General features: G+C 47.7%; 1 protein-coding gene across 4 annotated transcripts in view; it reads left to right on the forward strand.

Annotated features, from left to right (window-relative positions):
* The window catches only part of LOC142579449 (kelch-like protein 8), a 169,384-nt gene that overhangs the window by 136,053 nt on the left and 8,197 nt on the right, over positions 1–25,134 (forward strand). For 3 of the 4 annotated variants that reach the window (XM_075689619.1, XM_075689621.1, XM_075689620.1), the window contains 9 exons: positions 7,954–8,248; positions 10,899–10,994; positions 11,602–11,874; positions 12,958–13,225; positions 15,637–15,780; positions 15,877–15,988; positions 16,610–16,778; positions 20,252–20,411; positions 23,215–23,416. In XM_075689619.1, coding sequence (XP_075545734.1) covers positions 8,015–8,248; positions 10,899–10,994; positions 11,602–11,874; positions 12,958–13,225; positions 15,637–15,780; positions 15,877–15,988; positions 16,610–16,778; positions 20,252–20,411; positions 23,215–23,416 — 1,658 coding nt within the window. In that variant the 5' untranslated portion in view covers positions 7,954–8,014. Of the gene's footprint in view, positions 1–3,577; positions 3,643–7,953; positions 8,249–10,898; positions 10,995–11,601; positions 11,875–12,957; positions 13,226–15,636; positions 15,781–15,876; positions 15,989–16,609; positions 16,779–20,251; positions 20,412–23,214; positions 23,417–25,134 lie in introns of those variants that run through there. The other variant, XM_075689623.1, reaches the window with a different exon arrangement.

Here is a 25,134-nt window from a genome sequence, read left to right on the forward strand (position 1 = left end):
GACCCTGATAGCGACAGCCTGCCAGAGAACTCTGCGGGCGCTTGCATTCGTGCATGCGGTATACGGTAATGGTGCTGAGCGCGAGGCGTTGCGGGTTCGACTCTCTCGGCTTCGGTGGAATCATGGCGGTGGAATCTAAAAACGCTCGTCTACGAAACTTTGGGCCTGCGTGAGGCAACACCAGGTGGCCAATCTAGAGCCCTCCACTACAGCATGTCTCATAGTTTCGGGAGTAGTAAACCAGACGCACGTCTGGTTGATCGCCCTACCTTTCCTCTCCTTGCCTTCTCTCTCTCTCTTGGGTGTCGTGTTAAGAAGTTAAACTTCAATCAATCAATCAATCAATCAATCAATCAATCAATCAATCAATCAATCAATCAATCAATCAATGTTCCAGTGGTAGCTCATCCGCTTTTGTGACTTCTGTAGCAGACATCATCGTCGTGTTCGCCAAGAAAGAAAACGCTATTTCTGCTCGCCCAGGGCTCAAATGCAAAGTGACCAGGTGACCGGCTAGATGCGAGAAAAATGCGGAATACGACGTCTGTTGTGGCGCCGACGGCTCCACGTGTTCCGGGTGTGTGTTTGCACTAAGCGGGCGCGAACTCGTCGGATGCAGGCCAAGCGAGCTGCGCGCAGGCAATGCCAGCAAAGCAGCTGCTCGCGTGCCTGTCTGAAGGTCGGCGCCGGTCTGCGCCGGTTCGCGCCGCGCCGCCTTGATTGAAGCGGCCACGCGAAGGCGATAACCGCGCGCCGCCTTCGCTACGCGAACCTGCAACCGCTGCCAAGGACCGAACCCCGTGCACCGAAATCCTCGCGGCGCGACGGTGTGTGACAGCGGCGGCGACGCGACGGCGCTTTGTGTCTGCCGCGTCGCGTTGTGTGACCTCGTCGAGGCGCCTCTCGCAGCGACGAGGCTGTACAAGCGATCGGTGTATAACGAGAGGAGGCTGGACCTGTAGAGAAACAAAAACTACAGGAGCAGGTCAGCGTTCTCGTTGCGTAACGCGGCGGCTCCTGGAGAGAGAGAGAGAGAGGGCTGCCGCGCATTCCTACGCCGATGATTTCAATGCGAGCAGCGCTAATAGTCGAATTAAGTCAGCGGCGACGACGGTGCCCGTTATTTTCCGACGCGGCGATCGGCGAGGGTGTGAGCGATGGCTGCACGAATCGCGAGCTAACGAGCGAATTACGGAGTACGCGCGGTGCCTGTTGCTTGCTTAGAACCTTGTGGGCGGGAGGGCGCAGCCGCTGGGAATGCCGGTCACGATTCTAAGCACACATTTTTGTTTCCCCCGTATAAGAAACTGTCGCGAGAACACGTGCTTTTCTTTAGCTTTTCGCACTGTTTACATTTAGGGCTGTCTGCACAGTCTTTCTGACGAGTCAGCGTCTGTGATCCGGACTGAGTGACCAAACAATATTTCTCCGTATTTGTTTGCTCTTTTGTGAATAAATGTTTTCTACTACTCCCCAGTAGACTTCCTCTTCTTTTAATCTTTCCGTCCCATTTTCCCTTTCCCCAGTGTAGGGTAGCCAACCGGGCTCAGTCCTGGTTAACCTCCCTACCTTTCCTTTATCATTTGCTCTCTCTCTCTCTCTCTCTCTCTCTCTTTCTAACTGAATGTGTTCTTAGCACACTCGTTCCTGACGGTATTAAAGCACGCTTGCCTGTTATATTTCCTTATTGTATGAAATACTGATTTCTAAAAGTGCGACGATCGAGCGCGATGCTATTTGTGGGGTGAAACGATTGTGAGATTATGCTCGTGTGGTACAGTAGGGCAACACAGTCAAATTATAGAAGAAAAACAGAAACACGTAACCAAACAACAGCAAAAAAAATACAAACAGATCACAGTGAAATATATGCAATCATCAATGTTAATCCGGCAACCCATTTCCTAAATCTTGCACCTTTTATTTAACGTTGCGAAACTCACTATGCATTTTATATTTAAAGAGTTTCGTTACTATAGTTCATCATGCATGATAAAGAACTAAAGGAGGAGTAGGATGTTGTGAGCTGCGGGAGGGGGGTATCTCTTTATCATCAGGTTGCGTTTGTATAGCGTTACAAATGCAACAATTTGCAATGATCACGCATGCGCGCAAAGTCATTGCTGTGCTTAGAAACCTATGAGGGATTTGAAATTTAGATAGATAAAGCGTAGTAAACCAAACCAAAAGAACGTATGCAGCCACAACCACTAAGATCAGACAAATCAATGCTCTATTAACCATCATTCCCATAGTCGCTGAACGATTGCAGTGCCACGGTTCCCTCTAATGATTTTTGTAGGAAACCCTACGTTGGCAGCGACAGCAAGAGAAGAAGAATGAATGTTGGCTGCCTGCCGGATCTCCTGAAATTCTCGAGTAATGTGGACTTAGCCTTTGATTGCTAACGGGTTACAGACTCGATATAGCAGCACCTTCGTATGCTTTATTTTCTGCCTTTGTAGGGTCCGTGAATATAGCCATAGCACACGCCGAATATCCTGCAGATTAGAGACGAACGCAGCAAAGCGCGGATGAGCTCTTCACAGCTGACGATGTAAAATCCTTGAGAGGTTTCGTTGAGCCGGACTGCGCCAGCGCTGTACTCTCGAAGTACAGCGCTGCTAGAAATATAGCCTTAAGACGTTCCCTATGAACAACGAATAAAGCCGAGTAGTTCAAACCGTACCTACAACTTGCAGCAGCCAGCAGCTCTACCTGGCAACGCTGAATTTGTAAGCCCATGTTTAAAGTGTGGCTGTGTTCCAATACTAGCCGTAGACGGCAAAGTAGACGACTAAGCGGACAGCGGACATCTTAAGTCTCGTTCCAATTCTCACGGAGACGTCAAACTAGACATCTTCGTGAAGACAGCATGGAAGTCAAAAACGATGCAGGCTACTTTCCTGTCCAAACAAGATGGCGGCTGAGCAGGACCAATGCCTCCTTTACTAGATGCCAGCCGCGTTGTCCGTAAACTCGGTTCCTGGCTCTCTCTCTTTTCTCTCCTCCGCGAAAAGGCAACGAGCGCCACTTGTGGCGGACGTCTGCAACCTAGATCACGTGCTGCGGCCTCTGAGATTACCATGGCGTCTGTTGCCATCTCGGAGGCCCGCGATAACGCTCGCTAACAGACGCCCGCGCATATGAAGCGCCGGCGGAGCATTCAGCCGCGGCTGCCACATCCGCCGGAAGTTGAAAAGGCATTGAGCGCCGCCTCACGGAATTTATGCTGAACTAACTTCAACTAAGGGAACCGCCGCCGCAATGGGAAAGCGAGCAACGCGGCTGGCATCTAGTAAAGGAGGCATTGGCAGGACGTTTGGGAAGCCGACAGGAAGGTCGTCTGCTCACAAGAAAATGCAGACACGCTATCCTGCGCTCTTAATGTAAGTCACGTCGTGTTTTTCATAGATTCGCAGGTGCAAGGACTTGAATTACAGAAATAATGTGTACTTTCCTCAACATTTCTTTGTTGCCGCGAGGTGGCGTCACGTCGCAGAAGTACCTTCCAGACGGCATAGAGTCTCATACAATAATTATTGTATGAAACTGTATGCCAGACGGTTCTAAACGCGTTCCATTACTTGGCTGTCTCGGCTGTCTCCGAAGCTGGCCGGAATTCGAACACATCCTATGCGTGTAAGTCGATCACATTGGTAAAAGGTGCGCATGGATTGTCTTATCAAGATTTGATCCACATGGTGAGCTCGAGAAAAACTGTCCCTTCTAGGGCGGTTAAGATTAAATTAAATTCCGAGGTTTCACGTGCCAAAACCACGATCTGATTATGAGGCACGCCGTAGTGGGGGAATCCGGATTATTTTGACCACCTGGGGCTCTTTAACGGGCACCTAAATCTAAGTACACGGGCGTTTTGGCATTTCGACCCCATTGAAATGCGGCCGGTTGAACGGGGGCGTATCTTTAGGGGCTGTATTTATTTATTTATTTATTTATTTACCTTCAATGCCCGAAGGCGCTGCAGAAAGGAGTGAAAAAAAGAACATAATTGTTATGATTGTTGGCGGCTAGTATATACAATAATAATTCTCGAATAAGACACTGCACTACAGTTTTTCTCTTGCTGCGCCCTCACGTGTCCATGCCCACTGAACAATCACCCCTTGCCGGAGGAACGAATCCTGCAGGCACTGGAATATAGACCGTCCTTGGCACAAGGGGGCTTTGAAGAGCCACTAGAGAGATCAATTATTTGAGTTGTATTAGTAAATTGCCTTTTTACGGTAGTTAAAAAAGAAGACTTACTTTGAGAAAAGACTTGGTAAGCTGGAGAATACGCACAAAAATGAAATACCGGTGGTGACGCAGCCTCGAATATTCCATACCAGCTCACCGTGTCGTATTTTGGCGGCGTGCTCGGGCTTAGTCGTCATTATTATTATTATTATTATTATTATTATTATTATTATTATTATTATTATTATTATTATTATTATAATCTTGCATTGCTAAAGATGGGCGACATTATATTCCAATAGGGTCATACATTGAACTTAGAGAGTTCCAAAAACTTTTACAGCCGCAACTATTCTAAGTCAGAAAAATACATATAATAATGATAATTTGAAATCCTTGGCGTCTCACAGATATGCCGGATCTATACACTATCGGTACGAAATTAAAAAAAAAAGAAGAACCTTTACCTTCGTTCTCTTTTCTATAATAATTGACCTATTATCGCAAAATAACGAAAGTACTTCATACCACTCTAAGCTGATTCAGTGTTTCTCATTAGCCTACCTCCAAACGCGCTGCTCCATATTTAGAATACGTGTGAGCTGAGAAACAGTGGACTGAGAGTGGAATTGTCGAGCTGTAACGGGGTGCTATGTACACAACGTTCTATGATCTCGCCTCTCCTTCTATCCCCCATTTTCTCGGCACAAGGTAGCCAGCCACCCTTGCACTAGCTAAGCTCCTTGTATTTCCCTCTCATTATTTTCTTCCGCTTCCTCAGACGAAAACTGTTGCGTGCGCAAAACTGCCACTGCGATATACTGCGATACTGCCACTGCGATATACCAATACCACCTTTAGGGACCTCGTTATAGGGACCCCGTCCAGCGATAGCGAGACGCAATTAGGTGAAAATGTAGAGATCGGACAACGACGTCAGAGACACTGAAAGGGTCATGTCATGGTAATCGATAGTACACAATCTTGGGGACAGTTTTACCAGCTTTTTCAACAGCGGAAGCCTATGGGTAACGCCGACAACAGTGCGTAACCTTAGGGGCGCTGCCCACGTCTCGTTAAGAGAGGCTACAGAAGTAAGCGATCCGGTTCGCTTTCTAGTTTTCCGTCCTCTTAGCCGGAGAAGCGGGGAGATTTCTCTGGGTTTTTCCCGCTTTCGCCCGCTTCGACATCAAGTATGAACGTTGCCTATAACTATCTGTGCCAGACCGTCGACGAAGCGTGAGTCTCGCCAACCCAAATCATATTGCAGGAGCTTTTTATTCTCGCCTTCCTGCCGCTTGATTTTTTACAAACACAACATGCTTCTTACCATAGTCGCCCTTCAGCCACTTTAGGCTAAAGGGCGACACAGATACATACGTATACTGCATGTGTGTGTGTTTATGACTTTATGGGCGGCTTGTGTGTTTACGTGATCACTGTGTTTATCATAAATATCACCCAGCACGTTGAATAGCATGCCAGACGATCAGCCAGGCTAACATGTCCAACATATCGTTGAAGTTTGTCTCTCTCTCTCTCTCCCTCTCTCTACACGAATGCTACTATCAGCATGCTTCGCTCCAGCGGAGGCCTAGTGAAACGCATCGCACGCATCATTTGGAGGATGTTGGTTCTGTCGGAACACTGTCTTTTCGATGGTACCTCAGCCATCGTCGCTAAACCGGGATGCCGCGGCCTCCAATGAGCCATTTTTCATCGGAAGTGGAGTGACCGCATTGGTGCTACCTATGCCTTTCTTTCACACTGATGTCGTTGACACTTATCATTAAGAGAGCAGCGGTTCGCGAACGTGAACTCCAGAAATCAGCGTAATCAACAGCGCGGATTTTCAGACTAATGTTAAGCTTGTCTAATATATATAAACAACTCGACATGACGACAAATAGCAAGAGTTCCGGACAGTGTACAAGAAAGGCAGACGACAGAAGTGCCGTCGACCGTAGAGTGTGTGTGTGTATATATATATATATATATATATATATATATATATATATATATATATATATATATATATATATATATATATATGCGGTTTTTTTTTTTTGCTGTAATAGAGAGTTTTAGTTTAGGGGACGCAAGCGTCTTGCGTACGCAAGAACTAGGGGCGACGGTACTGCACATGCGCAGACTCAGACGTAGGAGTCTGCGCATGCACAGTACCGTGGCCCCTATAGTGATTGCGTGCGCAAGCCGCTTGCGTCCCCTAAACTAAAGCTCTCTAATGTTTCATGGGTTTGTTTTGCACGCGGTCACTTCGACGTAGTTGGCCAAGTACTGCTTGACGTGCAATCCGTCTAGTCGAACAGGACAGGCACTGGAGCGACTTATGACTGTCGTGGTCAGGCATATAGCGAGGCTTTTCAAAGCGCGACGGCCGCCATCGTCGACGTTTTCTTCGTGAATCCACGTGTACAGTGCTCACTACGGGTCGAAGACGCTGATAGCAAAGCCTCAGTCGCTGAACCTGTGCGTAAGAGCAGCTCATAAGAAGCACACGCTCAGCTACACCTGTCTAAATTCGTGCGAACTACACAAAGGCACACATGTTCATGAGGTAGAGAGAAATCGCACTGATTTCTGGAGATGTTAACCCAGCGACGATCTGGCATGATACTTTGTGTCGTTCCAATTTTTATACTTTGTATATAGTGCCAGTTTTTTCCGTTGTCTGCTTGTGCATATGTGCTATATGATGCCAAAGTTCACGGGGGAGCCGAGACCTTCGTCAGGCGTTTCAGCCTTTAGCCCCGGCTTCCTCCTTTGTAACAATAAGGGAAATAAATAAACTTCCCTTCGCTTGACTTCACTCCAGTGAGATGGTGAGAGATTAAAGGGAGTCACACGACACAAACACACAAACATACGCACAGAGGGAGAGAGACAAAGAGAGGGAGAAGTGCACTAATACGTAAGCAATCTATTGAATTTAACTTAGACTCGGAGTCTGTTTGAGTCCAGCGCGGCACAGCTTGCGGTGGTCAGCTCGACAAGCCTTAGGGGAACATACCTATTCCGCAGGATCCAGGCCTGCAATGAAGAGCTTCGACAGACTTTAAGGCGAAAGCCTTTCTAGGCTTCACCGTGAGCCTTGCTAGCCTCATGGTGAAGTTTGTGTCAGCAGACCTGACCGCCGGAGTGTCCGCCGAAGCGTCATCACGCCATATGAAGACAGATTAAAGAATGAAAAATGATTGATAGTCACAGTTAGTGAATGATAACGTTATAATGTAGATTGGTAGATGTTAATAATCATTAGTAATGACTAATAATGACTCCGAAATGACCAATATGTCTAACGACGGCTTGTAATGACCACAATTGATTAGAAACGACTAGCAATGTCTAGTAATGAGTAGTAATGACTAAAATGACTACTAATGACTACGAAATGACCAATATGTCTAACTACGGATTGTAGTGACCACAATTGATTACAAATGACTAAATATGCTTACTAGTGAGCAGTAATGACTAATAATGACTGAAATGGCTTGTAATGACTACTAATGTCTATGACATTACCAACGTGTCTAACGACGGCTCGTGATGACCACAATTGATTACAAATGACTAAAAATGCTTAGTAGTGAGCAGTAATGACTAAAAGAAAGAAGAGAAAAAGGCAAAGAGAAAGAGGCGAATGATAAGAGGCGGAAGAGCAGGCTTTCGCAGTTCACCTCTAAGGAGAGATCTTAAGAGACCCCGTATTCTTCCTTTAACTCGCTGCAGGGTACGAGGATGCAGGGCCACGGGCTAGGCGACCAGTGAGCCCTCCGGCGTCGGCCTTGGCATGAGCAACGGGGGCGCCGAGGACGGGGCGGCCGGCCGGGTGACGTACACGGCGCCCGACGTGGCGCAGCAGTCGTTCCGCCGCCTGCGCCAGTTCTTCGACGACGGCCAGCTGTGCGATGTGCGGCTGCACGTGGGCTCGCGCTCCTGGCGCTGCCATCGGCTGGTGCTGGCCTGCTGCTCGCCCTACTTCCAGGCCATGTTCACCACGCCGCTCGCCGAGAGTCAGCAGCAGGTATTCCAGTACCACCTGCACGTGGTGGTGGCGACGTCATGACGAAAGCGTTTAGCTTTGGAGGCGAGGCCGGCAATCGGTCCTCCTGTAACGCCTCATTCAGGGTATATGTAGTTTGTCACGCCACACGACTGAAAGTCCCACTGTCGCCTTAAGAAAAAGAAAAAAAACAAGCAGAAGGCGCAATATACCTCTTCGGACGATCTGATGGCCTTGTGGAAACACTGGTCCTTGTACACAGTCGTGTGGAAGTCACATTTCCCGTTCCACTGATACAGGTTCTTCGGATGAGTGGGTGCACTGCTGGAGGAGCATTTCGAATATCCCGCACTCAACCTCGCTCCACTTTCTATTCTATTCAGCTTCGAATGTACTCCGTGTCCTTCGCTTTCAACAGCTTAAATGAGAACGGTGAATCGATCTACCTGGCTGCTTGAAGACATTACGTTTACCCTCGCTGTTCCTTGGATGCTTTCCAAACGGTCCCTCCCTTATACGAGGGAATCAGTAGAGGAGATCAGGTGATGCCACTCATGGTGAATCTCACGCGTACGTTTAGAAGGCTACTGTCTATGTTCTTAAATTCTCCCCTCCGCACTCTACCCGACTACTGAAACTCGAGGTTAGCGCTTCTTTCGTAATCAGCCACTCTCAGCGTCCTTTCTAAATAACGACTGTGGAGATGTGCTTTCCAAGTATATATTTATGGCACAGGTGCCTGAAAAATGTTACTGAAGTGCAGGGTCTGCTCAAGCCATGTAGCAGCAGTTTCCTGAAATTGGTGTCGGTGTCGTCGAGGAAGAGCTTCAACAAAGTTTCGATAATCCGCCCTTCTCGACAAGCTCCCACAAAGGCGAGCTGGTATACATAATTTCAGTAATATATATATATATATATATATATATATATATATTTTTTTTTTACATGGAAACTGTACAAGGCAAATGGGCCAGTAATTTGAAAGAGGGTGTCGGCACAATACAGAACATTTAACATTTTTATGCCAACAGTATTGAGAATGGAACTCCATTCGTCAAGGCTGTGGTTGAATGTTTGAAAGCTTGTGTGGTGTTTCGTCACGGTTACATGGTCCCTCACCCTCGAACACATTCGCAGAAGAACACACCCGCTCGCCCGATTGCTTTAGGCGCGCTTCTACACTGCAGGCCGTTGCAGAAACTTGCACGTGTGGCATAAACGTTTCAGAGCAAATGGCCCGAAATGTTTCTAAATTTGCCGTATAAACAACCGCCTCCAGGGTTCTCATAAGAAGTGAATTAATATTTTTTTGTTAATTAGTCTTCTGAAACTAATGTTATTAGCGGCAGCGCATGTCCGCCTCACCTTGGAACTCTTCCGCAAAAAGGCCACATTTGCAAAGCTCATAGCCACATTATTAAACAAAGGAGCCGTATAGGCAACAAAAAATTAAAGAAACAAAAAAAGAACATCCTGTGTTGTCAGATTTAGTGTAACATTTTTGAAAAGATTGTGTAGGTGTCAGCGTATGCACGGTTGTGCGACCTGTATGGCTAATATGTGCGCTCTTTTCTTCAAATAAATGTTCGATATTTTTTGCGCGAATGACCGGTGTTTGTCTGTTTCAATTTGGCCCTTGCCTAGTGGCGCTTTGTTGTCAATATAAGCAGTAATAGCCAACTGTCGTTGATCTAACACTCCACGACAGAACATGAATGCGGCGCTACGAACTTTTAAAATGTTCCGTAAACACGTGACAGCCTCCTACGCTGATCTGAATCTATTAAATACCAATCTTTATTTTAGTAAAATGAAAATTATATATATATATATATATATATATATATATGAGAAAGAAACACGTCATAGGGCCAGAAATTTACAGTGCACATTCATATGCACCCCCGACCATATAAATATAAAAGGCAAAGGCAATTCGCGCCACACTGAGTTTGTAAACGAAGTTACACACACTCACAAGCGGCCGTGATTCAGACTTGGATGAGCATATAAACAGATGATAATACACAGAATACAAAAGAGGATAACACGTAATATACAAGCACTAATAGTTACGAATAACAGAAGCATTTTGTAGTTACATAATGTGACTATTCAGTGCAATATCTATAGTGCTTGTTAAGGGTGGCTGTGTCATTGTAAAAATGTTCGAGTTGTATTTTCGATGGCCATGGGCCCAGCAGTTTTGCTAGTGAGAAAGGTCGGTGAGGTTCAATGAAGCTCTTCTTCTAGCTGCCGTCTTCGCATCGCGTATTGCAAACATCCCCATCGTCGTGGCCACAGAAGCAAGCCGGGGAAGAAGCCCGTTTTATGCGATATAGAAAATGTTCGGCGCATGCTGCCCCATGGCGCAGTCGAGGAATTAGTGTCTCGGTACATTTCGAAATTTCTATACATCCAGATGGTATTTGAGTTGAGCGTCCACTCCGTAAAGAATCGATTCCTTAGTATTTTCGTTGAACCAGGTTGACATACGCAAGTCAATTTTTAGCACTCTTAATATGCGTTGCGTGTCCATTGTCGATAAAGGGGTGAGTTGAATTTCTGCATCCTTATTATCCAATCATTATTAATATAGATGTTGATATTCCCGAGTCTGATATCGAATACACACTGTCAGAATCGAGACATCGCACAATCTCTTTCGCAGGAAGTGACAATCGGCGACATCGACGAAGTGGCGATGGACAAGCTGATTCAGTTCGCCTACACGGGCGTAGTCCAGCTGACGGTGGAGGGAGTCCAGGTAAAAAACGGCGACGCCTTGCGTTATTTCCCCGGCACCTCGCGAAACCTCATCTCGGAACGCGTTGGGCGTTACAATCGGCCGCTTAACGTTAGCCGAATGCCATCGACGTCGAGATCGTCGAGATTTCTCCGTAATTTCAAAAGTCATATCTTCTGAAGAACCTGACCGATTCATCGCAACTCGCAGAACGCAGTGACGCTTCAGCTGCACCGGACAGCACCTTTAGGTAATAAAACCGACGTTGTCTTTATAGTTTGAACGGCGACGTCAATTAACGGTTATCCAAACTTCACTTCTTGGAAACAACGGGCCGCGCAGGATATTTCCGAGGACACGTCGTATATATAGCCATACCAAATAACGCAGCGCTTTGCGAGCTTCGGCGTTAGCTGCGCGGTAGAATCCTCGCCTCCCTCGCAGCGAAACTATGTATATATGCTGAAATCCTAGTGTAACAAAAATATAGGCGCGAGTATAACAAAAACAAGAAAAACAGAACATCACAGCAAAGAAAGAAAGAATCGAGTCGTACAGCTCGTCCAGAACAAACAACCGCGGTTGCGCCCCTCTTCGCGCGTAACAGGCGCGGACTCGACGCGCGCAGGCCCTGCTGCACGCCTCGTCGGTGCTGCAAATGGAGCCGCTGACCCGGGCCTGCTCGTGCTTCGTGCGCGCCCACCTGGAGCCGGGCAACGCTCTGGGCGTGTGGCAGTTCGCCGAGTCGCACGGGCTGCGCGGCCTGGCCCGCAGCGCCGAGCTGTTCGCGCGGGGACACTTCGCCAGGGTGGCCGCCGGCAGGGAGTTCCTCGCCCTCGGCTCGCAGCACCTCGCCAGGCTGCTGGCGGCCGCCGACCTCAGCGTGGAGTCCGAGGCGCAGGTATACGCGTGGCGCGCACGATTCCGACCGACAGCTATGCCGGGTTCGATCCGCCGTTGTTTCGGTTGTATTTATTTATTTATTTATTTAGTTAGTTAGTTAGTTAGTTAGTTAGTTAGTTAGTTAGTTAGTTAGTTAGTTAGTTAGTTAGTTAGTTAGTTAGTTAGTTAGTTAGTTAGTTAGTTAGTTAGTTAGTTAGTTAGTTAGTTAGTTATGGTACTCTCAAAGCTTTACAGCATTGTACAGAGGAGGGGCACAGAAAGAATACCTTAAAAATTAATTCATAGCACTTCACGAAAAAAAAAAAACAATCACAGAAAGCTACAGAAATAATTCGGCGCAACGCATCGCACGATGACTGTCGTCGTCAATGCGTTTAGCACTGAATCAATGTAGCGGTTAATTTTTTTGGTTAAGCCTGCACCAGGGTCGAACACGAATCGAGGGCTTCGAATGTGGGGTTTGAAGTATCGCCGTCCAGATGAAACGGTGTTGCTCGCGCTATCACACCTACAGAGCTAGGGCTAGGGAACGACACTGAATGGCAGGCGAAGGACGCGTCTGATGTGCTATAACCTCCAGGCTTTAGCACGTCAGACGCGTCACCTCTAGCTGCACCGTGTCGCTCGCAACAGATGTGACCACGCACATTCGCGGAAGTGTTGGCACAGCGAAGCCAAGTCTAGCGCAGTCGGAAACATCAGAAAACAGCCAAGAACTAACGAGCGGCGTGTCGGTGCGTCGAGAAGTTTCAAGAGCTTGCATAAAGCTCGGCTGCGCTGACCTTTATGAGTTTGGTGTTCTTGTGGCGCAAGAGTGTGCTGATCTTCAACACCACCATGAAAACAAAGGTACCAAGTGATGCATGCCTAATCGAAGACGTGCTGTAAAAGCTAAAATGTGCATCCCGAAGGGCAGCATCCTCTCTGACAGCTTCTGCTAGACGCATCCCAAGGAGCCCGCAAAACTGCATCCAAGGCATCTCATTCGTTAGAAGTATTGGCCGGACGCCTTCTCTTATAATGCGCCGCGGGTATCGCGATTAGCGAGCTCGTTCGCCAAAAAGTGGACCCTCGGCCGCAGGTGTACGAAGCCCTGATGAGCTGGGTGCGCCACGACACCGGACCGCGGGCCGCGGAACTGCCGAGCCTGCTGTCTCGCGTGCGCTTGCCGCTGCTGCCGCCGGGCTACGTGCGCCGCCGTTCCGAGGACGAAGAGCTCCTGCGCGGCTGCCACCGGTGCCGAGACCTGCTGGACGAGGCGCGCGACCAGCAGCTCTGGAAGGCGGGCCTGCTGGTGGGCACGCCGCCGGCGCCCGGAGAGCGATCCAGGCCCCGCCACAGCTACGCCGGTATGCGACCGTCCCCCCAAGCACTCCATGCTATATAACGCGTGCACGAAATGTATTTCCGACGCAATCGCGGTGCGCTGTCGCGGCAGCCACTGAGCGCCGAGCGAATGCCGCGCGCTTTAATTAAATACCGGTAGAAATGGACGTGGTATACGTGCGCTTATACCGATCACACTCAACACCCAATGGAACGTCGAACCTTTACCTTTACACCCAATGGACGAGCCGTAACCGGGCCCTGCGAGCCCCGGGATACGCAAGAAGCACGCGCGTTCCACGCAGTTAGCGCCGAAGGACTCGATCAGACGGAGACCGAGGAACAGGAAGACGACAGAAGGAAAAGGGCAGGAAGGTTAACCACAATAGAGAATGGTTTGCGACCCTGTCTATGCCAGAGGGCTGGTAATGGGGAGGTAGAACGATAATAGCATAATAAGAGGACATAGAGCACAGGCATACGAGTACAGCTGGTCACTATCGCCGCACAGGATCCCGTGCAGGATGTTGAACACCGTAGGTAAGGCTAAAGTCGTTCACGCGGGTTCGTTGTCCTTAAATATTGCGACAGTGCCTTCGTCGCCCTCTGCGGCGACGCCTTACGAGGCCGGCATTCTAGAATTACTTGTTTTGACCACGGTCTGTAATCAACGAGAGCTAGCGCAGTCCCGAACAATCGTGTCCGTACACTGTAGCGAGTGCAGCCACACGGAACACGTTCAAGGGTTACACATAGCGCTGTCGGCCATGCCAATGCCAAAAGCAAACTACTTCACATAAAGGCGACACCTATACCCTGGTAGACAAAACAGGGTAGCCTCGTGTCGGCAGAATTAAGGTGGGATGCTCGCCAGATGAGATGTACATACCCGCGCCCTGTCTTTCGGGCATCATCGCAGAGCTTATAAGTCGGCTCTTTGGTAGCATCCACGTCATCACATATATAGCAAGCAAAAAACCACGCGACAAGGCTGTCCCTTTCCGAGTCTAACTCCACCAGGCAATGCGGCAAAGACGCTTCACGTTGCTGGCACTTTATGTTTCGTCATAATGGGGCTCATTGCGGTTTAACATATTAGGAGGGCCCCTCCCGAGGGTCCCGTTGCAGTCGTAGACGTCGAGACACTCGTCTGAATATCATCTGTACATAATCATTGTTTGATGAATGGATAATAAACTAAAATTGAAACTGAGGAGCAGACTAGGGTGTAAAGGCAGCGAGCTTTATCGTTTGGAACGAATGCGCTGGGCGGTGTACCCCAACTCGAGGGCTGCACAGGGGACCGCTAAGCGAGTTCTATTTTCGAAGAGATGATTCCCGATATCATTTAGGAAATCTCGAAGACATATATACCGCGTTATTTACTTTTATCTTTATTTATTACGTACTGCAGACCAATGTGGCCCATGCAGGATGGGCAACACAAATAATACAATATCTGTATTACAAAGACAACATGGTAGTATGAGAAAAAAAAAAGAATGAAACAAAGGTGACCAACGTCTATTCATAGAGTGCGTCATACGATTCCGTTAGGTTTGTCCAATCGGACACAGAACGCAGAAAAAGAGGAAACTGATAAATATTACTTTTGGTATAACACCGGATTAGAAACTGTGTTTGGTGATGCCGCGTAGCGCTTGTAGACGATGGGGATAAATACTGCGTGAGATCGATGGACAGTTTACCGTAAGAAAGTAATCTCAATAAGTTCGAACGACATCCTTTTCCTAATTCAAGCAGATTTAAGATTAAAGATTTGCTGTTGCCTTTCAACTGGCCGTGATGTCTCCCGTCTGCGGATACCAGTCCCATTGTTATAACAGAAAAAATCGGTGGCAGATAAATTGGTTACAATGGCGCACAAGCTAACCTTTCCTATCACTTTCGGTTTTCATCATCGGGCGCCAAAAACCTCCCTAACAGTTTGTGGCAGTTTACAAGTAGTCAGCAAAACCTTAGCTGCTGAAGCAAGGCTGAAAACGGCGAGGAACAAAAGGAGGGATGCACAGATTCACACATACACACACAAAAAAAAGTATTGAAGGAAGGAAATATGACACGAAATCGCCAACACTAGCACAATAGAGGGGGAAGGAAACGAGGTCGCAAATACAGGGAGGTTAACCAGAAGAGATGCTTCTGGTTTACCATACGGTGGGTAATGGTTAACGAGAGGAAGAAAAATAGAAATAAGAGCGTAGAGAGAAAGAAAGCACAGACATGCTACATGAAAGTACACCTGCGTGCCGTATTTCCATGATAAATGTCTCGTGCGCTCATGTCGAGAAGGTTATGAGAGCACAAGAAACGGCACATCTGTCAACAAGTTACGAAATCAAATGCAAAAATAAAATGCAGAGGTTTTCTGTTGCCACGCTATAGGAAAGACACGCGTGTACTTGTTTCCCAGGGACCATATTCTGTGTCGGGGGCCGAGACGCCAGCGGGGAGCCGTCATCGTCCACGGAATTCTACAGCATAGCGGGCAACAAGTGGCTCAAGGCGGCTGACATGTCGACCCGGAGGCGACACGTCGGGGTCGCGTCGGTGGACGGTAATCGGCGCTTTAGTTAGCTCGTCTGCACGTGCGACAATTTGTTCTCGCGAAGCGCGAAATGCGATGCATACCTTAACCATCGTACTTGCACAGGAAAGCTCTATGCCGTGGGTGGAAGCGACGACAAGCACCACCTTGCCAGCGCCGAAGTATTCGACCCTGAAACTAACTGCTGGAAGTTGATGTGTCCCATGAGCGTCGCCAGGTAAGCTTGATCGCTGTTCCCTAGACAGAGTTTCACACAAGCGATTTGTCCTGTGTTCCTCCTAAGTATCCGTTTTAGCAGCGCTTCTCCATCGCACGATAAAGTTAGTTCCCCAACAATTTGGAAGAGCGTGGAGTTTTAGCGTGCGCTAATACAAATGCGTGGTTATTTACTGCTTCGGCCAGCCGGCTTGCAAACACGCCACACATATGGCGTCTTTGCACCGTAGATATGGTGTATATGCACCATGCATATGGTGTCTCCCTCGACTTCGAGACTTGTGTGAAGGTTGTCTGTAAAAAGCATAGTGCCAAATGTAGTTACACTTGACGGAAAAAATAAAAAGAACATGCTTTTTCGAAAACTGTCAAAATTACTACGCAAGAGCATGTCATATCCGTCCCGAAACACAAAACCTTAAAAAAAATCCTTTTTTTTACCGTATACGCTTCAGATATTCATAAAGTAGTATAAGCTGTAAGGACAGACGCACTATTCATCCCCCCCCCCCCCATTTTTTTTTTGTCATCTCCGTTTTTCTCATAAATTGTGCGTAGTACAGAAGACTTCCGACCCATTCAAGTATACACACTACAGCGCGCTCATTTCTGGTTGTCGCAGGCGAGGTCTAGGACTGTGCGAGCTGAGCGGGCCGCTGTATGCCATAGGCGGCATGGACGACACGTCCTACTTCAACACGGTCGAGCGTTACGACAGTCAGACGGACACGTGGACAGTGGTCGCTCCCATGAAGTCCCCGCGAGGAGGAGTTGCCGTCGCTGTCCTTAAGGTTAGCATCGTCTTCACTCGGCTCGCATCGATTAGAGGTTGCACGTCTTAGTCTTATGCGCACATGTACGTAGCTATTTAGGAACAATCGGAGTCATCGTGAGTCTTCCACTGCTACTCGTGAGAAATGCAAATCATTCTTTGCTTGCACAGTCCGTGAAGAAACGATGGCGGTGGACGACAGTAATGATAGGGGTAAATTGATATGGACGCACAGCTCAAAGAAGCCGATGAAGTTTAGGGTGGGTGTGCGATGTTATCTGACCTAGGATCGAGATTCGGAAAAAAAAAAAAGAAAATGTTTCCTACCGAATGCAGAAAAAGAGATGGTGCTTTTTTTTCCATATCTGTATACAATTAAGGCATGTCCCAAAAGTTCGTGCAGTACGTAAAAAAAAACATTATTACGCAAACTTTCAGACACATCAATGTGGTCCACTGTAAGATACTCTCCACTAGACGCAATTGTGCACTGGTTCCACTTCTTTGGAAGTCCTCTTCTGTCAGGCACTTCAGCAGGGATGTCGTTTTCTTTTGAACTGTCGTCACATCCCCGAAATGGCACCCCTGGCACATCAGTTCTCATTAGAAGTTAAAAAAAAAATGTCGCAGCAGGATATGTGGCGAGTATAAAGAGGGTCTTTCATCATAGTGATGAAATTGCATTTAAAAAACTCACGAATATATATATATATATATACGCATTGTGGAACCGAATCCAGCGCCCTTCTTTCGACAAATTTGGTCGCAGCACCATCTCTCGGACGCTTCAGAACCTCCGCGTAGAAAGCTGCATGGCCGACAGTTTGAGCTTCAGGTATACAACACAAATTCGTGGTGCAGAATTTCATGGCAGTCAAAAAACACGATCAACCTGACTTTGATTTCTGCTTTGCATAGCCGTCGGGCATCCATCTTTTTTCCAATCCTTGCTCTTCGACTTCAGCTCGATGTCGTATTCGCAAACCTAGGTTTCGTCGCCGGTGGCGACCCTTTGCAACAATTTATCGCTGCCATCTGAAGTTTTCCAATCAATGCAGCATTCTCCTCGCCGCAACTTTTGCTCAGAAGTCAGCAGTTTCCACACCACCTTGGCGCAAACCTTCTTAAGTTCCACAATCTCAGTCGAAGTTCGGTGAACGGACGACTTTCTCGAACAGAGTGTTTCTGCTATCGTCCTAACAGTCATTCGGCAGTCACTGAGCACAAGATGAGGCACACAATCGATGTTTTCATCTTCGCGCGAGATGGAGGAGCGCCCAGGCCTGCATCATTCTTGGGGCCTTCACGCGTCCTTCCGGAATATGCTGGACCCACTTGAACACAGTTCCATTCCTTCAGGGCACTCTTTCCATAGGCATTTTGCAATTTGATTCATTTATGCACCATTCTTGCCCAATTTCACAAGAAAACTTATATTGATCTTTTGTTCCGTCTGGTTCGTCAACCTTGTATTCGACAACTATTAAAATCTAGTTGCACAAAACGTGCGCGCATAACATTCTGCCGCGTCATGCAGCAGTCCGGCTCGTACTAAAGGTCAACCGGGTACTTTCGAGTAGAGAGAGCTACAGAGCGATGCCGCTACACCCTCTCCTACTTGTTCACTTACTCACTGCATTGACTTTTAGGCATCCACCGCGGTGGCTTAGCGGCTATGATGCTGCGCTGCTAAGCACAAGGTCGCGGTATCAAATCCCGGCCGCGGCAGCCGCATTTCAATGGGGGCGGAATGCGGCTGCTGGTCCCCCTGCTGGTCAAAATTAGTCTGGTGTCGCGCACTACGGCGTGCCTCATAAATAAATCGTGGTTTTGGCACGTAAAACCCCCCGAATTCATTCAAATTTGGGACAGATCTCGTACACGGTTCTGTATTTGACTAGCCAGAGTCAATTAGCCAGAGTGAAATATGATTTCGGTTACGTAAAAGTCGTTTCTAATGTAGCTATAATACTCATATTCCCCGTAGCCAAAATGGTGTCGGAAGACATCACAACGACGCGTAACGTTTCTGGCCGGGTGTGCTAATCTCGAAATCGGCAAAATCTATTTATGGCATTTTAAGCCAATCAGAGACGTCGTAGCAGCCCTCTGGGCCAATCAGAGCTGACAAGATGACAGTATGGCGGAATTTCACGATGTCCAGAAAGGTATCCCGGGATCACAAGACGGCGCATGTTTTCGCATGCGCATGTCACAAAGTTTCGGCGCATAGGTTCCGACCGGTAGCACCAGCTGAAGGACAAACAAAAATTTCATCGACGATTACCATGCTCCCTAAAGCGAAATTTTAGCGCAGCTCTATACGTGTTTTCATTTCGCGATATATTGGCTGGCGCCGACAATGTGCCCCAAACGGCCCGTTGCAAACGGGGCGAAATGTGGCTCGACCGCCTCGCTAATCGGGAGATGGCGAGAGACAGTGCGTGGGTGACACTTGGGCGCGATTCACAGCAGCTGCCGCAGACAGACCTCCGCTCATGCAGCGCTTTGTTTCCATATATGGTATCGGTTGACGCGCTCGCCGCATGCCTTATCGATGGCGTCACTGGTGAACAGACGACGTGCGCTACTCTGCGCCACCTCGTAGCGATCATTGCCGGCCGCAGAACACTTCTTGCGCGGCACTACGCTTTTCCTATTACCATTTCGTCATAACCTCCGTTTTCCTCCTCGCGCTCTCTTCGCTACTGCGGTCTTTCATCCTCCGCTGCGCTCCGCGTTCGCTCTTTCATCCTTTGTTGAGCTCCTTCGCTCGGTTACGTCGACGGACGCCGACGCTCAACGCAGCAACGGGCGCCTAGGAGCTGCGCTCTAAAAAAAGAAAAAGAAAAAAGGTCTTGCGAAGCCAGACGCGAGTCACACCGACTAAAGGCACTCTGCATTTAATATCGTCCCTTTCACTGTCGTGCTTGTGCGGAAGTCCCCGAACCTGGAGTTACTTCTCAACAGATTTCGAGCATTTTGTCTCATCCCCGAAGCTGCTGTACAGCATCGTGAAAACTCTACCTCGAATCGAAGAAAATAAAACCGATACATTTTAATTCACTAAATTTAGTTTCCGAGAAACGTAGATGAGCTTTTTTAGTACGCGACATGATGTGGCGAAAACGTGGACACAGAATTTAGACAAGTGACATGCCAGGAAGTCGCCCTGCACACAGTCCAACTCATTCAACATTTGAATTTAATTGAATTCTGCGCTTTTACGTATCAAAACCACGATTTGATTATGAGGCAGGCCGTATAGTGGGGGACTCCGAAATAGTTTTGATCCCGAGGTATCTTTAACGTGCCCCTAACGCAGGGGACATGGGCATTTTTGCATTTCGCCCTCGTCGATACCATTCATCTTTTCTCACAATGAAATTTCGCGATGAAATCTTACACTGTGAAATATTTTACGCTATCATATTTTATCTTTTATTTGATGTATAGAGAAACGTGCACGGGTCATTTTATGCGCGCCCGCAGGACTGCATCTACGCCATAGGAGGCAACGTGGGACAGACATCGCTCAGCACCTGCGAAAAATACGACCCGCATCTGAACAAGTGGTCATACGTGGCCGGCATGACTCAGCGCAGAGCGGGCGCAGGGGCCGTCGCCCTCGACGGCTTCATCTACGTTGTAGGCGAGTACACCTCATGCACGAACATTTAATTTGACGCGACTGAGTTAGTTAATCTGATAACGGTTGGGCATCGGCCACGGCATGATGTCGTCTAAAGTGAAATATATCTTGAATGACAACAAACTTTGCGGTGGCTGAGAAACTATGCACGATTTGCCTGCTACGAAATGTTTCACGCCCAAGAACTTCGCGTTGCAACTTTAATTAACGAACCTGGGAACATTTCGCACCCCCAAAACTCCTGGAGCTATGATGAGCAGCTTCTTATCTATCTTAAGGTTAACATGCAGCACCAGCGGTGTGTGCAGACTATGGACGCGGCTCTTGTCGGTGACGTAACGACCTGTAACTGCTTGGGAAACGCAGCACCACAACCTTCTAAAATATTGTTAAGCGTGAGAGCTGAGTAAAAACTGATTAAAAAATGTATCTGCAGTACGCGTGTGCTGTCATCAGTTTAGAGGCGCGCGATGGTAGCTGTCACGTGCAGCTGCATCTCTCAATTCCATTGGATTTAGAAATGCATTAGATTGCGTGCCATTATCGTGTAACACTAACCGCCTCCAAGTTGTACGCTCAGCTTCGAAGTAATATGCTGTTGTTCTTTTTTTTCAACCTCCCGCACACTGCACACTTTCGTCTGCGACGAAACGGCATTGCTTCAACGTTGTCCTTTCGACGTTTACAGACTTTTGGCGGCATTGTTGAACGCAAGAGCTTGTCGTGTGGACTAAACCTTCTGCCAGTTACGCTACATGCAGTTAGAGGATCTTCTACGACTCTATGTCTTTGACCCTTTCATCATAACCGCCTTCTGTTCTTTCAATGCGAAGCATTCTATGCCTCGTGCTTGGCACTTCACGGTAGGGAGATAGGGTCCTGTATTGCCTCTCTTTAACAAAAAGAATATAATCTGTGACCGATGGTGTAATCGAACCTCTGCCATGGAGCACTGCAGCCCGGTGCTCTCACCACAAGGCCACGACCTTTCTTTCTTTCTTTAATGTCGTTACTCAATCCACACACATAAATGCATTGCGCAATCATACCAGCCCAGCAAGGGCTGAGGAGAGAAACAATCAAAGCTCTGGCGTATACATCAGCCCTTCTAACCTAAGAAACCAGCCTTGTTCCGGTTCTTGCAGCTAATACAATTGAACCATTCCCTTACAGATTCGCGAAAGTAAATGCTTATTGGTCTCACATCCAGATCTGCATGACCATCGGCCATTCTTGACAACCAGTATGTAGGCTCACGATCACGCGAATACTTCTCTCGTTCCAAAGGCTCTTCGAAACACTCGGCGCGTTCCTCACGTGCCACTTTTTCGTCTCCTTTCTTTGCGACAGTTCTCGCTTTAAGGTGTCGTGTTAGACTGCACAATCTCCGGGACCAGCCACTTTCCTCGGCACTTTCTTCGTAGCAGTTTACGCTACGTAAAAGCTGTGCGACGTTGTACCAACTTCACGATCGCCCAAGTTAAGCACGCGTTAGCCTTTATTCGTCGGAGTACAAATGACACCGTCGCTTTGGCATACACCACACGACATACCCATCGGTAGGCAAGACTGTAGAAGGTGTAGTTGCTGGTGACGTCAGAATCTGTGTTTCTTTCGCTTACGCTCGTCCACTGCCTGAGTGGAACCCAACAATCGTCATGTAAGCTCACGTCGAACGGCTGGCATAGATCGGCTCTCACACGATCCTATTCGACATAGTCGCCTGCGTGCAACTGTCGTCCCACACACGTACGCTCGCGACCGGCGCACACAACTACTCAATTTACATAAACACGTTGCTTCATCTGGTATCGGTTTGCGGAATCCCAAGCAATACTGGATAGATAGGCACCTGCAACATGTTTCGCATAACATCGGTTATCGCACTGCGTGAGGATTTGTAAAATTTTTCTGCATATTCTTTAAATGTTTTCTTGGGCAGGTATTTCCGTCGAATGCCTGCTACAAAAGCAGGATGTACTCCCTCTGTCACACTTCATGCCGGCTGAAACGAAATCGCTACCTTACTCCGGCTTTCATCCGCCTCGCTTCGCCTCACGCATGGTTATACTGCAGAAAAGCCCGCTTCACACTCGCAAGGGTTGGACACTGAATGTCGTGGATACTACAAAACTATCATGGGCTTTCGCTACCCGTTTCGCCGGCAGGGGGGCGGGAACCAACAGCTACTCATTTCGCACACTCACCGCAATGCGCCTGTGCTTCACGGCCAGAGCCCGAACACAAGCAGAATTATACAAGCGAATTGCGCCGCTACGGGTGAGATAGATGCTCGAGGCTGTTCGGGTAAACACAGCTCGTTTGTGCTCTGGCAGACTATCGCTGCTGCCGCGCCTTCCTGTACGTGTACTAAATAAATCGCCCGTACAGCACACATATTTCCACTCCCGTGGAAAACGTTCCCGTAATCAAGGGTGGAGCTCCAGAAAAGTATCCTCGTGAATTTAACGCTTTGAGAGGACATAAAGCTGTACAGTCTTATGATTGTTAATTTAACAATTTACAAATAGCATTATGTATATAGTTAATTGAGTACTTGTTTTATTAATTAATTAACTAATTGTGCTTGTCCACGAGCACTTGTTTGGTGCCAAAAACAACGTCAACCACTTCCTTTTAACTGATCGTGTCGAGTGACCCGCAGGCGTATTAACTCACACTGAAGCAAAGTTTGGGGGTTTCCTAGCATACTCTTGCGTTGTTGTGAAACCCACGATTGATTGCTATATTAGAAGGGGGTCTCCCCTCGATCAGGAGGGCTGAAGCTTGCCTCCCCGTGCAGGAGGCTTCGACAACAACCTCCCTCTGAGTTCGGTGGAGCGGTACGACGCCGAGCTGGACCGGTGGGTGGGCGTGCGACCCATGAGCACCAGCAGAGGCGGGGTGGGCGTCGCCCGGCTGGCGGGCAGGCTGTACGCCGTCGGGGGACACAACGGAAGCCGATACCTGGACTCGGTCGAAGCCTACGACCCGGCTCTCGACAGGTGAGGCTCGGACTTTGGCGCCGCTCTTCCAGAGGCGCGCGCGAGCTTGCCTAGACTATGATGTAATAAAACGGTGCGGTTCTTGCGAATCAGAAAGCGTGCCGCAGACGGGCGGCACACGGGGTGTTCCTCGTGGCAACCAATGCAACCATGCATATTTTCCCTCACTCTGCGTCATCTACTGTACAACTTCCGACGTGTGCACGAGCAACGTGAGGCGGGGCGCAAAAGAATAATTTTGCACAATAAGTAATAACGCGCAAAAAAAATAGCGGCATTTGGGTCAGAATCGCTTGCCCAAATAGTTATCGTCTCAAGGAGCCTTTACGATGAATACCCGTTCTCCTGATTTTGCCGCCCCTCCCCGGTCGGCGCCGCAGGCCCTTGCCTTCCTGCGCGCTGTGACTGGTCGAGGCCAACGGCCACCAAAGCCTCAGCAGCTTCTGCCAAAGTCGGTCGCTCGCGTCGACTGCTGCTGCTGCTTCCGGCATTCACGTTTTTCTGCGGCATGTGGTTAGTTAACGGGACACTAAAGAGAAAGTTATGTTAATCGTGTTGTATTAATGTGTGTTGTATTAAGCTTGACGGGGCCCCGGACCCGGTCAAGCTGCTACAAGGCAGCTTCTTGTCCCCGGCCTTTTTCTCTTGGAGAAATAAATGAATCCTGGATATTGAAATTATATGGTCCCAAAATACCGAAATGGGTCCACTCTCACCGCGACAGGAAGTTTATTCAAAAAGAGGCAAAAACTAAAGCCAGGTGGCGACGCCATCTTTAAGTTCCCGCCCCAGGATGACGCGATGACGTCATGCATTTTTGGCGTCGTCTGCTCAGGCCTCGTCAGGTTGTATCGGTAAAGTTCGACTACATTGTGTTTTAAAGGAAGCAAAAATTGAACTTAACAGATTTCGAGAACGTTTACTACACCGCAACGGCCTAAATAGAAGAGAAATACTATTTATGGACGTCACACTGGCGTATTCCAGCTCGAGTGAAGTTCGGCGAAATATTCGGTTTGGCTCTACATCAACTTCTTCCCGCGATATTGCCGAAAATACAGTTCTAGAATAATACTTTGACAGTATAAACTGATCTACTGTTTCCCTTTAATGTGCCATTATAAACTGACTTAGAGCTTTCGTTTAATGCTTTCCTTTAACATTAAATATGAACACCTGAGTAAAAGAAGGTACCGCAACAGGCAACAGGTATATTGAACCAGAAACAGCCAAAAACTGACGCTGCATCCAACTGCAGTAGGAGCAAACGTTTCTTTATTGCAAACTATGCACACACACACACACACACACACACACACACACACACACACACACACACACACACACACACACACACACACACACACATATATATATATATATATATATATATATATATATATATATATATATATATATATATATATATATATATATATATATATATATATATATATATATATATTATATATATATATATATATATATATATATATATATATATATATATATATATATATATATATAGTTGCGGAGCAGCAACTCCGGAGTTGAAACGGAATGGGCACATAGTCCTAGAGCGCTAAACATTCAAATTGAAAACAAGGTCTTCTTTTTACATCAGCAGTCTGAAGAAAAAGAAAAACAGACTAATTACAAAGGCAAGGACACAGCACTTCCCTTCGTAATAAGTCTTTCTTTCTTTTTTTCATGCCGCT

This window comes from Dermacentor variabilis, chromosome 4 (assembly GCF_050947875.1).
Source record: "Dermacentor variabilis isolate Ectoservices chromosome 4, ASM5094787v1, whole genome shotgun sequence".
In the NCBI taxonomy this organism is placed as follows: Eukaryota; Metazoa; Arthropoda; class Arachnida; order Ixodida; family Ixodidae; genus Dermacentor; species Dermacentor variabilis.